This window comes from Ipomoea triloba, chromosome 12 (assembly GCF_003576645.1).
Source record: "Ipomoea triloba cultivar NCNSP0323 chromosome 12, ASM357664v1".
Lineage (NCBI taxonomy): Eukaryota > Viridiplantae > Streptophyta > Magnoliopsida > Solanales > Convolvulaceae > Ipomoea > Ipomoea triloba.
In genome coordinates this window covers 2,418,261-2,435,978 of record NC_044927.1, presented here as the reverse complement: position 1 = coordinate 2,435,978, position 17,718 = coordinate 2,418,261, and the positions used below count along the sequence as shown (strand labels likewise).

Here is a 17,718-nt window from a genome sequence, read left to right as displayed (position 1 = left end):
TTGTGGTTACCAAATCATTTATCTTATCAACTTGACTCGATTGTCTCCAAATTTCATACCCTCCAACCGCTAACAAAATAAAAGATAAAACTACTTATCTTTTTAGATTAATCAATCAGTTGAATTATACTCGGGAAGACGGGATGAATAAAGCTCAATGAAGACATGAGGCAACTTCTTCTCTAGTTCTCCTCCACTCTTCTCACTTCTGCAAAAGTCTGCAACCTTAATAAATGTGAAGCTGGTAGGACCGCAGACACAAACAAGAAAAGTATGCGAGTACGGACTGAATTTAAGTCCTCAACAAGACAGCAATGTCTGGTTGTGCAGATATGTATATATATATAGTAAAAAACACAGTTGTTCAGATTGACACTTCTTGACTATTTCTACTGGTACAAAACATTTCTAGTTACAGTGGCATCCAAAACCAAAATGGTGAACATTTCCCACAAAAATTTCACTCATATATAGTTTGTTTTTTTTTATTGATTAGTACATTACAGCCAAATTGCAGCTTCATTTATGAGAGACCCTTTGCTTCTTGGAGATTAAAACAGCAAAGATTTTGTCTCTTCTTAGAGATAGTTGAACAATGTTAAAAGGGCTATCATTGTTGATCTGATCTGGCAATGGCTATAAATGGGTAATGTACACAACCCGAGGGCAGGGCGTCTTTACCAAAACTATGAGCTTCTCCCGGTGTCCTTGCCAGTGAAATCGCTGCTCCCAAATGATCCTGCTATGTCGAGGTTTCCACCAATCGAAGTCATTAGAGCGGATAAACCGGATGTTGGGGTGCCATTAACCGCCATTCCTAACCCGAGAAGGTCGAGGGTAGGATACTTGGGACCAAAAACGGATGGGGTTCCCAGCATTAGTTCTTTTAGGCCAGAACCCCCGTCGCATGGAAGTCCAAGCCCGAGGCCTGCTGCCAACGAAGCACCATCGGTGTCGATAAGTTGCCTCCTTCTGAACTCATGGTCGGGGTTAGAAGATGATGTTGTAGAGGACATAATATCTAGGCCCCTCAACAACGAGGAATTTGACGAGGCTGCACCCATCTGAGCAGCCTTTTGTAGCAACGCTGTTGCAGACATAGCTGGTTGGGGCGCGGGAGCATACTGCCTTCGTTCTTGACCAAAAATCGAAGAACCGTGGCTCATGGCAAGGCAGAGAGATATCGGTTCTGTAGACAAAGGGGGGCCTATTTCGGGCACCCTTTCAGTAGCCATGGGTCGAAATAAGTCAGTAAATCCCGACGTTTGAGGTTGCAAACTCCCCGGGGCAGTTGATGAAGCAAACAAGCTCGCGAATACACTGCCACTCACTTTACTGCTCGAGCTGCTACTACTGCTACAGCTCCCAGTTAAGCTCGTTATCACAGTCGTTTCTTCTACTACTTGTTTAGGCATCGATCCACTTGAATTTGGATTTGGATTTGGATTTGCATTCGTATTCCCCGGTAACTCTGCATAATTAGCGAGGATTACAGAAAAGAAACAGCTGCTTAAATAAAGAAGCAAAGAGAGTTAATCTTTTCTCATTAAAGAACTTTATATGCTGTAAAGGAGAATCAGTGATAGACCCTCTTTTCCACTTCCACCTATCTTTGCTCAATAAGATCTAAAACTTGTTGCTTTACCAAAAGGCTTCATCCATTGAGTTTCCACTTTAAATTTGTCACACAGATCTGTCCTCTCTTTACTTAAACCCTATTTCTTACATTTAATTCTTGATTACTCCCCTAATCAGTTTGTCTAACAAGTGAACACCAAAGAACAAGAATTAGCAACTGGCAAAATTCGCCCCGAGCCCCCACATTCCAGCTCGACAGGATTTGTGGTGACTCAGTGGTTTATTAGGTAGGAGGACCAGTCGTAGTGCTCGATCCTGCGTCCTTGCCATCACATGCCATTGAAGAACTAACTTAGCTATCCGTGCAGGCCTATATGAAACCTATATGGATGGGATATTGGATGTATAGCATATACTGTGTATGGAATTGAAGCATCTGTTCCATCTCAACTAAAAGTCTAAGCTGGTAGTTGGATTGCCTATTTATGTTTATATATTATATGCTCAACATATGGGTCATAAACTTCAAGATCAATATCCATATGAACAATTACCTAATAAAAATGGGGAAAATTACAAAACTTAGACAGCAAAACTCCAATGTTTAACTCAGAAACTACCTGGAGTTTTGACAGTTGGAACAGAGGATATGATGGTGGTGGCCGGAGGAACAACCGGTGGTGGCGGCGGTGGTGGTGGCGGTGAAGGTTGTTGGGCCGGTGGCGACTGTGGCGGCGGTGGCGGTGATGCAGCCTTAGGCTCCTCCTCACAACTTGGAGCCACCACAACTTCTTCCTGTGCTTTAGCACTCTCCTCTGCTAATACATCACAAAAAGCCCTATGTGTAATGAAGCTATCACGCCTGCAAATCAACAAGAAAACCATTATACCAAAGAATTATTGGATAAATCCCATTTTGTGACTCTGAGTCGAACTTATAACCTTGAGAAAAGAGTCCCACAATCACATCTATACTCTTTGGTGCCACAGATTTTGGAATGGGCCTTCAAATCAGACTGAACCGCATACTTCTTGGAGCACTTTTCGCATTTCCATTTCTTCTCGCCGTGTTTCCGGCAGAAATGTTTCTTGATTCCGGTGAGATCGCCCAGAGCTCTTGAAGGATCGTGATGAACGCATGTCGGCTCCGGGCACACATAAACTCGTTTCTTCACCTCTTTGCTCGACCTTTGCCTTAGCTTCCACGGCAGATTGTGACCCCTTCTGTGAAGCTGCAAATTCTGGTCTCTCTGAAACCCTTTGTTGCAGATTTCGCACACAAATCTGTTCGTAGCTAATAGAGTCTTAGGCGATAACGCAATAACCTCCGCATCAGGATCTGAAAGATCGAAAATCACAAAAAAAAAAAAAATACTTTTTCATTTTTCCGCGTTTTTTGCTTAAATTAAGAATTTTTTTTTTGTTACCTGGCATTCCGGGGAGATTTCGTTTTTTCTTGCTCGGCGGCGGCGCGGCTTGGTTCTCGGAGGAAGAAACGCTGGCTTCGCCGGAGCCGGGGGTGTCGTTCTTATCGGCGTCAGTCCGCATATCTATAGAATAGTTTTGTGGTTCTTTGTGGCGGCTAAAAGGGGAAAATCATACGCATATCGCTGACGAAAGTTGAAGATTTGAAGATATGAACTTTCCGGCTAGGGTTCCGATTGCAGCTACCTTTCTGCGCTCACAACCAGCTCCGATCACGTTCTGACCGCAACCCAGATACTAAACCAAGCTACTTACCAAAACCCTGTCTCGTAATCAGCTATGGAGAACAAAATTACCCGTCGCCGGAAAACATTCTCCGGCAGTTCAGCTCAGCTTAACACCATCGGAAAATAAAAAAAGTCCGAAACTTTCCAGCTTTACCCAAATGGGTTTCTAGCAAAAGTGAGATTCAGCTAAAATTCCAAGGCACCCAAAGTCCAGTTATCTCTACCGCTTCAATAGAACAACTTCTCAGTCGCCGAAACCCCGGACCAGGACCAGTTCTTGATTTTCAGGCGAAGTTTTTCAAAATCTAGAGAGAGAGATTAGAAACTAGAGAGAGAAGTGAGGGACAGCAAGCTAGGCTAGTAAAGTTCTTTGATTTGGGTGCTAGTTCACTCTACTTTTTAAGAAAAAAAAATTCCGACATAATCAAAAAATTAAGAGGTAATTAAAGGGTAATTAAAGATGAAAGCTCTCACCGGTCGGGCAGAGGTTTCCGAAATCGGCAGTTTCCGGAGCTGTCATACATGTGCTTTACGAGTTAAGAAAGTCAAACCACTTTCGTTTGATGCTATTGCCAATCACGGCGTGACACGTGCCGGTAGTTTACTGGCCTTAAACTCCTCCGATATTTTTATCAACCTGGTACTGCTATAGTGCTAACTGCTATGTATAGAACTATAGATCCCTAACAATAATAACTTTGGAAAATATAATATAATGAATTTAACCTAAACCCTTGTTTTTTTATGGGAATATTTTGTGAGGATTAATTGGAAGTGGTTGTAGTTAGTTAGGTAAAGGGACGAAATATTTAGAATCAATTATTCTATAATGGTTAAAAGTGAGGTCAACGATCCTCAATGATTAAGTTATTTAGAAGTTACATTTAAAATTTACTTTCAGCAGTATGTTAGGGATTTAAAACCCTATTATAAGTATTGATAGAAAATATTCTCTGAGTATTCCTTCTTGTACCTAGCATACACTTGTTCGGTGTCCGATCATACCGCAAAGGAAAATCGACCCCGATCTTTGCTGAACATGATCCACTATCGAGACGGTTAGAAACTGTAGAGGCACTTTGCTTGTTTGGGATCGGTACCGACCATATCAGGTCGGGGTGAGTATTCCGAACGTGACTTAGACACCTCAGTGCACCCTCTCTCTAGTGGGTGTTCAAGAATCTTGGCACACGTGACTGTCAAGACACCATTCACAATTTTCCTCCGATACATATGCAATACGTGTTAGCCATGCCAAACTCTTCGTATGTGTCCCCTTCCTCCCCCTATAAATATCGCATTTATAACAAAAAGGAAGCATTTTTGGCACCACATATAAATGATATAATTAAGCTTGGGATTGCTTGATCTCCCTTCCATTTATCAGGCTTAAAAACTTAAACCAACAAACAGGCTAAGGAATGATCCTCGCGCAATCCGACCTTCGTACTTGTACGTATTCATAGGAACCTGTGTGTTTACCACATCAAGCATCTTGGGTCTCGGGTTGAATTTGGCTCCTTGTGTGTTGAAGTTTTCAGTTCATTTTTATATTGACTATCAAGATTGAATTGATTAAATTTATGAACCACCGGGATATAATATGATGAAACTATAAAAGTTGGATTATAAAATAAAATTTTAAATTTTAAATTTTAAAAATAATGAAAAAAGAAGAAGAGATTAGAACCAAAGTCCCCCTCGTCCTAACCCTAAAACAATCCACCACCTACCAAATAGGTATGCTCACCTTGCTCCACAAGCTTTTTCTTTTTCTTCCTCTTTTTTTTTCCCCGAAAAAGAGGGGGCCTAGCATGAAATTTGGCAATTTGCTGTACTGGGATGACAGGATGGTGAAATGACTTGTATTTAATATGGTGTAAATAAATGGATTTAACTTTTAACTTTGCAATTATTTTTTAAAATAAAATAAAATCCACGACTATTATTTAACAGTATACATATAATAAATTTAGCAAACAACAAAGAAAATGTAAATTGAATTACAAAAATGATGTACAACCAATCTGATAAAAAAGTACTGATAATAATTAAACTTGTAATTATTTAAATACAATAATTTTTGGGAATTTACCATAAATTTGTAATCCTTAATCTTTTGTAATCTTGTGTACTTTTTTGTTGCATTATAGTTTTAGTCTTCCCACTTTACTTTCTCTCTCTCTCTTCGTCACTGTCACTGTCTCTATCTCCCCTTTCATTTCCAACTTTGTGTAGATGTGCATGTAACAAGATAGTGTTATTGACTTCCCATTCAAATAAAGAGGCTCATAACTCAAAAGGATTAAAAGCTTTTTTTTATTTTTATTTTTTTCAAATGTTCCTTTTAGGAATGGCGAATCAGGATCTCTTGCTTCCATGTGAGTTTTCTCTTGCGTCTCTCATCAAAGAATTGGTCTGTCTTAAGGTAGAATATTACAATTTTAATTAGAATTTTAATTAGTGTGTACAGCTATAGTTTGAAGAGAATAATGTTATGTAAACCTTATAAAATAGCATTTGTGAGTCAATCTCTATATAAAAGAGTTTTTAACCGTGGTAATAAATATTTGATTTTATCAATAATATTATGGAGTTATAGTATTAAGTGTATGTTTAATATTCAATTAAGTTATATATGTCACTTTCAAAATAAATTTACATGTTAAATTATCAAAATTAAAATTCAGTTCAATTTACTTTGAATCTGTGCAATGTCAGCTCACTTAATCACTTTCAAATAATAATAAATGTGTTTAATTATTTTTAAAAATTCAACCTTAACAATGTGAGACACGACAACAAGTACATTTAAAATTGAAAGGCTTACAAAATTTTTGAAGTCTTTCAATACGAGTTTCATTTAATTTTTAAAAAATTACAATTCGGTGCTTCTATTATTATTCATTACGAAATTTGATCTTACGTTTTCAATTTCAATCAGTATAATCCTCATTTGTTTTATAGTGTTAATCCCCTCCAGGTGTAAATTAGTCAATTTAGCCTCTCAAAAAAAGTTAATGAAAATTTATATACGGCAACAATTGATGAAATAAACTAACTATTTCACATTTTAAAGGACTAAATTTACAAAAAAATAAAAATAAAAATTGAAGATCACATTAATTGCCAAGCACCTTGGGCTCATATGATAGAGTAGTGGCTCTCCCATATGGGAGGTCATGAGTTTGAGCCTCAGTAAAGGCGATATTGACTCCTTGTGCTTCAATATGTTGAGAAAGTATGTTTGAACATATATTACAATCTAATAGAGTTAGTTGTATTCGAAGAAGAAGATCACATTAATTGAAATTGAAAATAAGTATCTAAATTGCATAACGGTCAACAATTTTAGGACATAAAAAAGAGATTAAAAAATTTATAATCCACCCCATTACTGGGTTGCGGATTACCTTTGACTAGTCATACTTTGACTTAGCTTTCTTAATAAATACAATTAGTCATTGCTTAACATATAAACAGGGCACCTTTAAAGATTGTATTATTTTTTCCACGATTTGTATGATATTATCACCTATGTTTATGACCCTAAGAAACAGGAGTTGATAATTATGGAGCAGTTTCATATTAACATTGTTGATACGAAGTTTTCTGTTTTCTTGTGTCACACTGTCACATAGTCAAATAAAGGTCATTTTTTGTTTCATCCAAGTGACTCGTTAGATTGCCAAATATGAGAGAGGAGAGAGAGAAATATAAGGAAATTAAAAAGGGCTTGAAAGAAAAAATTAAAATTGTATTTACGCGCCCAACCTTGCACCTGTTGTGCACCTCACACAAGAAGGAACTTGCCTCCACTAATTTGGTGAGACCCACCGTTATGAAAAAACTTGGGTCTTTGTACGGACGGGAAGATCCAACTCCCTTTCTTTCATGTGTCATAAAACTCTGCAAAAAACGACCTATTGTGCATGCCCTTGCCAAGCAACTATGTTGATGTCCTTTCTTGTTTCGCTAGACTATATATTAAACCGCTATTAATTCACCCCAGTTGGAGGTTGAACGACCTTCTCACCACTCAATGGTCGACTCATCTTCCTACTGCTCAGTGGTCGACTATACATGTTTTAGATATACTTGCTCAATCTTTTTTAGCTCAAAAAATTAATTAATCCATTTAGAATGATAACAAAGCTACATCATATTACATGGCAATTGACAAATAAGACTAAACTTTAATTAGAGGACCTCTTGAACTATACGGCAGAACAAAATCGGGTAACCACTTCACCACCCACTTTCACTTATGTAAACAAAATCGTTTTTTTGGATTTCTTTCCTGTCGGAGCAGCCGCCTCAGTATACAGCCTGTCTCTCATTGCGTGTTTGAACAGAAGATGAATAATAATGCCTAAAATATAAATTTAGCACTTATGTTATTTATTTTTTGTCAATTTCACCTATATATTTTCAATCTTTTTTTTTTTTTGAGAGAGAGTAACCTATATATTTTCAATCTAGTACCCGACCAAATAAGGCATCATAGAAAACACATGTGAATTTTAAGATGGGAAGCATTTTGAGACATTTGACCACCTACTTACAACCATGTCATCCAAATTTCTATTTGCCCATAGCAAACAAATCCAACATTAGAAGAAATATCATAATCTGGTTTGCCAGCATTATGAACTGTTATGAAGCTGTATGATCAGAACAAATAATCACTCAAAAGGTTTCCAAATACTGTTCTAGATTGTAGAAGACAGATAAAAAGAGGAAGGAAAAAAAACCATCAGCTTACAAGTCAGGCATATATGTTTTCTAGTTACAATCAAGACTGGAGCTTCTGTTCTGGGGTTCATGATGAGCTTTCACAATATATGCCTGCAATTACCAAAACATAAAATGGAACATGAGTAAATACATAAAAAGGTAACCTCAACCAGAACCAAATAATTTAGATGTGGTTACTCAGCTACAAATTGTATTAATGTAACAATGCCAACACAAAGAAGCTTGACAGTAGATTCATGAGTATGTGTGTGTGTGTATATATATTATGAGAAATAAATATAACTTTACATTATCGCATCTCTGCATAATGACGTGATCCTTTTTCAAGAAGCATAGTTTTATGATCTCATCGCCATATATCCTGCCATTTAAGAAAGTGGCTATATTAATCATCTGGTGATCTGAAAGACTCACACGATGCATTTACTGAATAAAGGAAAAGTTGATGAAGTATCTAAAATTGCCAAATAAATAGTAAACAAAGGGGTCTTATCCTAACAAGGGAAATGTCAGTCATTGCAGGCATTGACCACTAAGCATCAATCCTATTTCTGAATTTAAAATTTTATTTTTATCTTTCCATGTGAAATCATTACTTGTTTGCTTATATAGAGATATAATAAGTATGATGTAACACAAAAAGATATAACTATAATGAGTGATATGGCCAATTGGGGTTGGATTTCATGTCTTGCAGTTACAACTTGAAGAACAAGCCGATGGCAAAAAGGGTATGGAAAGCACTTAAAAAGTATACACTGAAGAATAAAAACAGGAATGTGGTATTTTGTTTTACCAAATATATATGAGCTAGTTTAAATATGTAAAGAAAATAAAGAAAGACATCAGTTAGCTTCTTCTTTCTGTTAGTGCACAGACATCACATCCCTTTGCCCTCATCAGCCTCTCAAAAAGTCAAAAATTGTCTAACATTTATTTCATTTGAATTAAAAAAACAACTATAAGTATACACCTTTATCCGACATAAGGTCCTGTTTAGAAGCATCCTCAAATTACCAACTAACAAAGAATCTTCCAGAATTTGATCAGTCATATTATGGAGCATTAGCCAGGCAACTCATGATCAAAATAACCATTGCCAAGCACTCAAGTTCCCTCAAATTACTCACATATTACACTCAAAGCATCCATGTCATCATTCTTCCTTCATGACACAGCACATCTCAAGTTAATTCAGAAGGGGCACTTTCTTAATAATCATCAATTTCTCTTTTGCTACAAAGAGCTTAAATGCTCCTGATCATCACACTATGAAATATGAATGTTTCTAATCAATAACATTCCAAATGTTAACAGCATATATCAACATTCGTAATTAATAAACTGCCTAATTTTATTTGGGGCAGAAGGAACAATACCTTTCACAGAACTCTGAAGCAGATCGAAACACCTTGTACAAACAAACCACAGCAGCACAACCACCAGAATATCTAAAATAAGTTAAGAATTCCAAATCCAGCAATCTAGTATCCAATTAACATAATCAACATAATCTATTACCGAGTAAACATAATCTATCCTGCAGGGCTTACGAGAGCACCAGATCTACTTAGCTGATAATTGAGCTAGAGAGAAAAGAAAAGAAACATCGGTGACCATGGAGGATACTGAAGAGACATCGCTCCCACCAATCGAGCATGTAGAGACCAAAAGTAACATTGTATAGATAGATTTTCCGCTGAATCCAGTTCATCTCTTTGTGGATCTGTAGTTCAATCATTCCGAAAGAATGTTAGTATAAATTTCATAATTCATTCAAAAAACCTGAGAAAAAATTGCAATTCCGTAAACCAATCTGATAACAACTTCATAAAATCCATTAATCCAAGGAAAATGGAAATTCTCTACAACCAATCTGACAATTCGCCCTGTAAAGTTTATGAAGAAACAAATTCGAGAACATGAAATATGTACCTTAGCACTCTTATCAGGTCGACTCTAACCGTCAACTCTAGGGTCTTCAAATTTGCTGTGTTCCTCTCTCCGGAAAAGGAAATGTCAGTGACGAAACTGGTGGTATATATAGAGAATATATTCGGATCGAGTTCGAGAGGATATTTTTTAAAATCGGGTGACTTTTTAACCCAAAAGCTGTGTTTCCGGATCAGACCCGAATCGTGAATTCCCATTTGGTTCACAAAATGTGAAATTAACAATAACATTACCTTATGTAAATTTGTGAAATTGTATGATTAGATTATAAATTTGGTTTGAGTTTTGAAAATATAATATTAACTTGTTCGGAGAAATGTTATATTTTAGGTTTAATTAATTATTTTATAATATATATAATTGAATAACTAGCTTAGAATCAATGTATGTTAGAGTTAATTACCGATTTGGTCCCTCGACTATTGAGATTTCACCACTTTGGTTATCGACAATTTTTCTTACCCAATTAAGTCCTCGACTTTGAAAAAATTAACCAATTTGGTCCTCCGTTTATTTTAGTGTTAAACAACCATTAAATCAAGACCAAATTGGTGAAATCCCAACAGTCAAAAGACCATTTCGGTAATTAATTTTGACTGAAATGGTCCCTTGACTATAGTGAAATTACCAATTTGGTCTCGATTTAACGGATATCAAATGGTAAAAATAAACGGAGGACCAAATTGGTTAATTTTTTCAAAGTCAATGACTTAATTAGGCAAGAAAAATTGTTGAGGATCAAAGTGGTGAAATCCCAATAGTCAAGGGACCAAATCGGTAATTAACTCATGTATGTTATTATATCATTATCTATGTTCGTAGTTTTTTTTTCTTATCTAGTTGTACATTATATTAAAAATATTGTACTGTAATTTTGTTGAACCAAATTGTCATTACAACGTTAAATATTTCATTAGTTAAAAATTAATCACTAAATCATTACCTAATTGTATGTGACTTGATTACATTACTTACCAAAATATATAATTTACCTAATTAATAAGTATTATATTAAATGATAGTGTGAATTTGGATCCTATACCATTTTTTTATTCCCCATAAATTTAATTTATGTTGAATATTCTAATAGAGTAATAGAAATGGAAAATAATGCAAAATATTCTTTAAATTTTTTATTTTTTTTAAAAGGAAGGAAGAAAAGAGCAATACTAAGTTCCGGTTTCAAATAGTTAATAAGTGAATTGTTAATACAATTATAAGATCAAATATTCAACTATGATAACTCGTATATCATGTTTATAGTGGCAGTATGTGCCAAATCAAAAAACGATACAGTTTGACATTACGTGTTTGATTAGTTAATGGTTTGTTGGAGACTTCTTAATTTGAAAGTTTATGAATTTCTTCATTTGAGAATATATCTAACCTTTTTTTTATGTATTATTAAAAAAAATGTGCTTATTAATTTAAAAAATTAAAATTTTTATGATTATAATTATAGTCAAAAATTTTAATATCCATAATTTTTACTAACATTTGACAAAAAATATTTAATAATTGTGTTAGTTAATTGTAATGGAGTGATTTTGTATTATTCTTAGTGCTAGCTAATCTTCTATGTAATTTGCGAGTTATTAGAAATAAGCAAAGTTTATCACACAATGCATACTCAAATATTGACTTCGATTTTTTAGTTAAAAAAAAAATTCTAAATTAGGTTGGGTTGATCTTAACCAAAATTAAGTTTTAGTATAAATTACAAAATTTTGATCTATACAATGGCAAGAGTTTGATTGTCCATTAGTCAGTATTTTGTATGACAAACGCTATTTTCAAATACTACTTAACACAATTACAATCATGTATGTTTTCAAAAAAAAAAATCACAATCATGTAGAACATTTTGTATTCGTTATGACTTATGACATAGTAATATCTTTAGATTTAGATTTATTTGTTTATGACAGTTTAAAACAGTAACTACATATCTAAAATGGTGCCATTAAGATGGCTAAAACAAAGGGGAACCTTACCTTGGCCTACTACCACTAAGCTTTCTCCTGCAACTACGAAATAGCTTAAGTGTCATTCTTGAACAGCAGCCATGCCCATCTCGTGTCATCCATTTTTGTCGGATGTCCCGACCACCTCAAATACTCCGAACCCCAGACCTTAAAAACACGACGTGTAGGAGGATCCTTTTTTGGTTTTTTCTTAATCTAATAATAATCTGTGTTTGTGAGATTATGATACAGGAGGGAAGATGAGGAAATTGTGTCCGAATTTCGACAGGGAAGATGGGCTGGAGACGATCCTGGAGGTGCCGATTCCGGACGAGATGTTTGCGAGCATGGGCAACAACGTCGCCGTCCGGTGGCAAACCTTGTCGACGTGGATGAAGGCTCAGACTTCCGACAAGTGGTCGTCGCCGGTCATCGTCGCCCGGTACAATGAGATGAGCTTCCTCCTCTACACCGTCGGATCTCCCTTGATCCCCGTCCAAGTTCACTTGGACCCCTCCGTTAACCGCCCTGTCAAACATACCTCCATTGTAAGTTCATTCATACCTTAATGGTCATGTCTTAACGCGCTATCGATGCACCTGTATCATTAAATACTCAAGAAATAACAAGAAAAGCACAATAAAAAGATGCACAAAAAAAAGCACTATTAAGTACGCATCATCACAAAATGAACTATTAGGTATGCATAAAAGTGTCACACAGTGTTCGAACACATTACACAGTGTTCGAGAAAACACCATTAGGTGTGATGAGATATGGTGATCATACATGTATGCTCATGTCTTAACGTGTTGCCGCGGCTGCATCATTAATTAGGCAAGAAAGAACCAATAGCATTAGGAAAAGCACAAAAAAAAAAGCATTATTAAGTACACATTACCACAAAATGCATCATTAAGGTGGTATAAAAGCACTACACAGTGTTCGAAAATGCACTACACAGTGTTCGAAAAATGACCATTAGGTGTGATGAGTATGATGCATTTTTTGGTGTGTGTTTTTTGGTTCATTTGTGCGTTTCTTAACACTATTGGTGCTTTTCTGCATACCTAATGGTGTGATGACATCGACCGCACTTTAAAACATGGCCGAACTTGGCCCCCATATTTACTTATTTATATATACATTGTGGTAAATTTGGGGCGGACAGGAAGCGTCGACGGCGAAGTACATACTAACACAATACATAGCGGCCACGGGAGGACAGGCGGCGATAAACGCAGTGAAAAGCATGTGCATTATAGGGCACATAAAGATTGGGACATCCGATTTTCATCAGGGCGACCAAAACGTGAAGGCGAGGACGAACGAGGAGAGGGGCGGGTTCGTGCTTTGGCAGAAGAATCCTGATCTCTGGTGCCTTGAGTTGCTCATCTCAGGCTGCAAGGTCATCTCTGGGAGCAATGGCAAGACTGTATGGAGGCAATCCTCAAATCAACAGAGACCCATCAGTAAGGGCTCTCCCAGACCCCTCCGTAGATTCTTGCAGGTAGGTATTTCTCATCTCCATTATAGACCGTCATCACATTTTCCAGAGCCCCGTCCAACAATTCCTTAGCCACATAGTGTTGTACTTGTTCTTACTGGACTCCACCTAACAACCTTCTTGGCTTGAACTGTTCAGCTATAAATAACCTAGGCTGATTCGACAATTAAGGTCGCGATTTACTCGGTGCACATTTTCAGATAGTGACTGAATTTTCATTCTAGCTTCAATTGAATGCAATGTAACAGGGGCTTGATCCGAGATCCATAGCCAACCTGTTCATAGACGCAGTGTGCATAGGGGAGAAGATCATAAACGACGAAGACTGCTTCATCCTGAAGCTGGACACCCCACAGTCTGCTCTGGAAGCACAGAGTGCCCAAAACTACGAAACAATCCACCACACCATCTGGGGATACTTCAGCCAGAGATCAGGGCTTTTGGTGAAGTTCGAAGATTCCAGGCTTCTGACTGTGAAATCCGCCAGAGACGACGACGGAGTGTTCTGGGAAACCAGCAATGAATCTGTGATCGAAGAGTACAAGTATGTGGATGGTGTTAATATCGCCCACGGTGGGAGGACTTCTGTCACGGTTTTCAGATATGGAGAGCAATCGGCAAACCACAAGAGGGAGCTCCAAGAAACCTGGAAAATTGAAGAGGTTGACTTTAATGTTGATGGTTTGAATCAAGAGTTCTTCATGCCACCAACAGACTTTAGCAAAGATTGATTCATTGATGGGGATCAACAATTTTTGTATATACTCAACTCCCATCACATCTAATAGACAGACAGTAATTTTTGTTTTCCTTTTCATTCAATTCTTTAAACATTACACATTTATAGAGTTTAATTTTGTTTCTTTTGTTTTGTTCAATGTGCCCAGTTTTACTTTCAATTGACTAAACACAATACATAACAGCCATAGGAGTAACACACATACATATATATGCAGCAAATATCCTCAAGAACAAGTACAACCCTACCTAAGTTGTCAAACTTTTGACTTAAATAACCAAAAAATTTATAAGTTCGACCCCAGCAGGCCAGCAGAAATGACCAATTGATCTCCCAGAAATGACTAATTGATCGATCTCCTTGGTTCGAACCGATCCGACTAGAGTCACAAGGTGGGGTTAGGGTACCCAATATAGGATGTCCGAATCTTCAATAAGAAAAAAGAAACAACCTACAAAATGTTATGAATCTTGAATGTGAAGAAAGAAACAAAACCACAACACCAAACACTCAGAATGACAAGTGTTTTAGTTGTGATGAAATGGTATTATTATTTTCTTTGTTCTTCAATCATTTTAGCATGCATAGTGTAGAGACAGCACTAGCAAGGTATTAACATTAATAGCAATCAAGATGTTCAATAAAGATTTGATTGACTACTTAGAGGGGAAGTTATCCAATTGTAACACAAAATTTTCTATGTATTGAATTAATTTAATCAAAATGCTGTTTCACTCTTCACCCAAGCGGGAAAATAAAAGAAACTGGAAAAAAAAATTATAATAATAATTAGGAATGAGAACCTAAATAAATACATTGTTTTTGCCCCTCTTGCAAAAGTGAGGAACAGGAGTATAGTTTCCCCCCAGAACTACCTCATCAGACAGTAGATCCCGTGTGAAACATCGGCAACCTAGCAGACTCTTAGGATCCATAAGCATTCTTCAAGTCATAATTTACTCCTTGCTCAGATCATTTTCTTGAACTCTGTTTGCTTTAGACAACTCCCGAATTGCCTAAAATGAAATACATGCAAAAAAAGTTGCAAATTTTCAGTTACTGACTATCCTTACAAGTGATGGGAAAGATCAACAGGGCATGGACAAAATATATCAAGTGAGCTGTATATTTCATTTTTTGCAGATCTGTATTTAATCCTAAATGTCCCTTCACAACCATTTTTATTCATCCCACAGCCACACGGAATGCCTTTTTTTTTTTAATCAATCTCGGAATTAGGATATAATACACATTGTCAGACAGGGCATGCCATAAACAAACAACTAAAACAGAGAAACTTCCAAACATTCGTGCAATATAAATATTACCAAAAGAGAATTCTCAGTGCAGAGTCCAACTGCACTAGTACTAGAGAATTACAGAAAGGAAAGGGCATTCAATACTTCATTCAAATGAGCTGATAGTGAGCCATTAAATAGAACTAAGCAGAATTTCATCATTTAACTATTTACATTAGTGTTATGTTAGGCATAAGAATTGATAGTCCAGCTGAAGTGCAAAATTAGTAAGTATATGGCAAGAGTGAATAGGATAAGGGGTTCTAAGAGTGTGATTGTCATATGTAACGTTGACATGAAATATCTTGGAAACAATAGGTTCAGCAGCAAGGCAGACAACATAATAGAGAGAAGTATAGTCACTGCCCTACTTAGCAAACAGTGGACAAGGACCCTATGTAAAGGCTATAAGTATCACAGTGCTTGCAGGTAACAAACAAGGTCACATCACAAGCAAAAGCTATGGGTTCCCCCCACCAACACTACACAGAAAGAACATCTACTACATTTATAGTATTACGTCATGATAAGAGTGCATCGCTTCTTGCTATTTATTACTAAATTACATAAATAGGAATCCAGGAAAAAGACATGAAAGCAAAAACAAACTCTTCTCCGTAACTGGATAGTTGCATTAACTCATCAAATTTCTAATTAAGTTTTTACTACCAACTTACTTTTTAGCTATAAATTCATTTTAAAACTCGCAAATAACATTTTACAAAATAAAAGTCATGTCAACAATCTATGCCGCTGAGATGAGCATTGAACCCTTTAACACTTCAGCAACAACACCGCAAACTTTCATATCTCAACAAATGATGAATGTAGCAGCTTAAATCTTCCATAAACTTCTCAAACAGTAATGTGCACGGAATATGCAGAATATCATTCTCCTACTAATAATTATTGGTTGTCTTATAACATAAATGCAGTAAATTACAACACCTTTATGTCTGCAGTACATTGAAGATGTACTATATAGTTCTCCAACTATATAGTACTTCAATTGCAATAATGCTCGATAGTGCATTGACTAATGAATTTGATTGTAGACAATTGATAAAACCAATGAACTGAAGTGAAAGGGAGGAAACTAACCAACGTGTGAACGGGTGGGCTCTCAAAATGGATGGAGCGAATAGACATTTTAGCGATCTCGGAAATGGCAGCCTCTCGCACCTCAGGCTCATCACTGGTTAAGTCCTCGTAGGCCGCCTCGAAGGCCTGCTGCCAGAACTTAGGCAATCTGATCCGACGGCTGTTAGTGTACACATCCCACATATGCTTCACCATCTTCTCTCTCTCCTCCATTTCCTGCCAAATTAAAGATATTTTAACGGTTTCGCCGCCGACATCAATACACTCACTTCAATAATTCAGAAGAAATGAGCATACTAGAAGTGTGGAAGGTTAAGGCGGGATACTCACGAGGACGTCGAGATCTTCGTGCAGCGGAATATCGAAGTCGTCGGAGAAACGGTTGAGGTTTCCGGCGGACCACCGGAGAGTGACAGTGCCGGTGAACATGGACCAGAAGGCGAGCAGTAGAATAGCTGCCAACGCCCAGAACTTGTACCGGCCTCGGCCGAAGAGAACCGACTGGGAACTCTCCTTCCTCGAATGGCCGGTAGTAGTGGCGGATGATGCCGAAAACGACGTCGGAGTTGATATCGGCAGCGCGTCATCATCCTTCATTTCCCTGATTGTTCCAAAATCCAATAAATTCGAGAACAAGCCGAAGAGCGAGAATCGAATTATATTCTCCGGATTATTTGATTCTTCTATCCATTGTCGATCGAGCTGGATGTGAATGATATATTTCCGTGTGTTCTTCAGTCCCAGATGTGGATGAAAAAGGCGATCTAGAGAGAGAGAATCGAAATTTACAAATAAAATATGGGATTATGTTTTGCGGGCCACCGGCTCTTACAGAAACCGTGTCGGTGGGCTCAGTCCAAGTCAAATTGAAAGCCCACCAAACCAACAAAGCAAATGGAATTTCTTTAATGGGTTGGGTCAACTACTAATGAGCTGGATTTCCTTTTTTTTTTTTTGGTTTTTTTGGTTTTTTTTTATTTGAAAGTAAAAAAAAAAACAAAATTTGTTATTTGTATTAATTTTCTATACTATTTGATTTGACTAAGAAAATGTTGTATTTTTTTATTTTTGATTATCCGTATCTTTGTTAAGAATAATGTTGTTTTCC

At 36.8% G+C, this 17,718-nt stretch overlaps 3 protein-coding genes and 1 long non-coding RNA gene across 4 annotated transcripts; 1 reads left to right on the top strand and 3 right to left on the bottom strand.

Moving 5' to 3' along the window:
- Nucleotides 1–290: 290 nt before the first annotated feature.
- LOC115999097 (zinc finger protein GAI-ASSOCIATED FACTOR 1-like) lies at nucleotides 291–3,764 on the bottom strand. Its single transcript, XM_031238859.1, has 4 exons — nucleotides 3,006–3,764; nucleotides 2,521–2,917; nucleotides 2,199–2,440; nucleotides 291–1,471 (listed from the first exon to the last, which is right to left on the bottom strand). Exons 1-4 carry the CDS (start codon nucleotides 3,124–3,126, stop codon nucleotides 687–689), a joined length of 1,545 nt encoding a protein of 514 aa, XP_031094719.1. The 5' UTR covers nucleotides 3,127–3,764; the 3' UTR covers nucleotides 291–686.
- A 4,087-nt stretch (nucleotides 3,765–7,851) lies between these two features.
- On the bottom strand, nucleotides 7,852–8,370 carry LOC115998472. Its single transcript, XR_004093898.1, has 2 exons — nucleotides 8,337–8,370; nucleotides 7,852–8,138 (listed from the first exon to the last, which is right to left on the bottom strand). It is a non-coding gene; the product is annotated as an uncharacterized LOC115998472 (long non-coding RNA).
- A 3,729-nt stretch (nucleotides 8,371–12,099) lies between these two features.
- Nucleotides 12,100–14,241, top strand: LOC115997886. Its single transcript, XM_031237307.1, has 3 exons — nucleotides 12,100–12,513; nucleotides 13,137–13,475; nucleotides 13,721–14,241. Exons 1-3 carry the CDS (start codon nucleotides 12,226–12,228, stop codon nucleotides 14,201–14,203), a joined length of 1,110 nt encoding a protein of 369 aa, XP_031093167.1. The 5' UTR covers nucleotides 12,100–12,225; the 3' UTR covers nucleotides 14,204–14,241.
- A 604-nt stretch (nucleotides 14,242–14,845) lies between these two features.
- LOC115997887 lies at nucleotides 14,846–17,390 on the bottom strand. The gene is made up of 3 exons (XM_031237308.1): nucleotides 16,941–17,390; nucleotides 16,611–16,826; nucleotides 14,846–15,227 (listed from the first exon to the last, which is right to left on the bottom strand). The coding sequence occupies exons 1-3, from the start codon at nucleotides 17,205–17,207 to the stop codon at nucleotides 15,168–15,170; spliced, it is 543 nt and encodes a 180-aa protein (XP_031093168.1). The 5' UTR covers nucleotides 17,208–17,390; the 3' UTR covers nucleotides 14,846–15,167.
- Nucleotides 17,391–17,718: the final 328 nt, after the last annotated feature.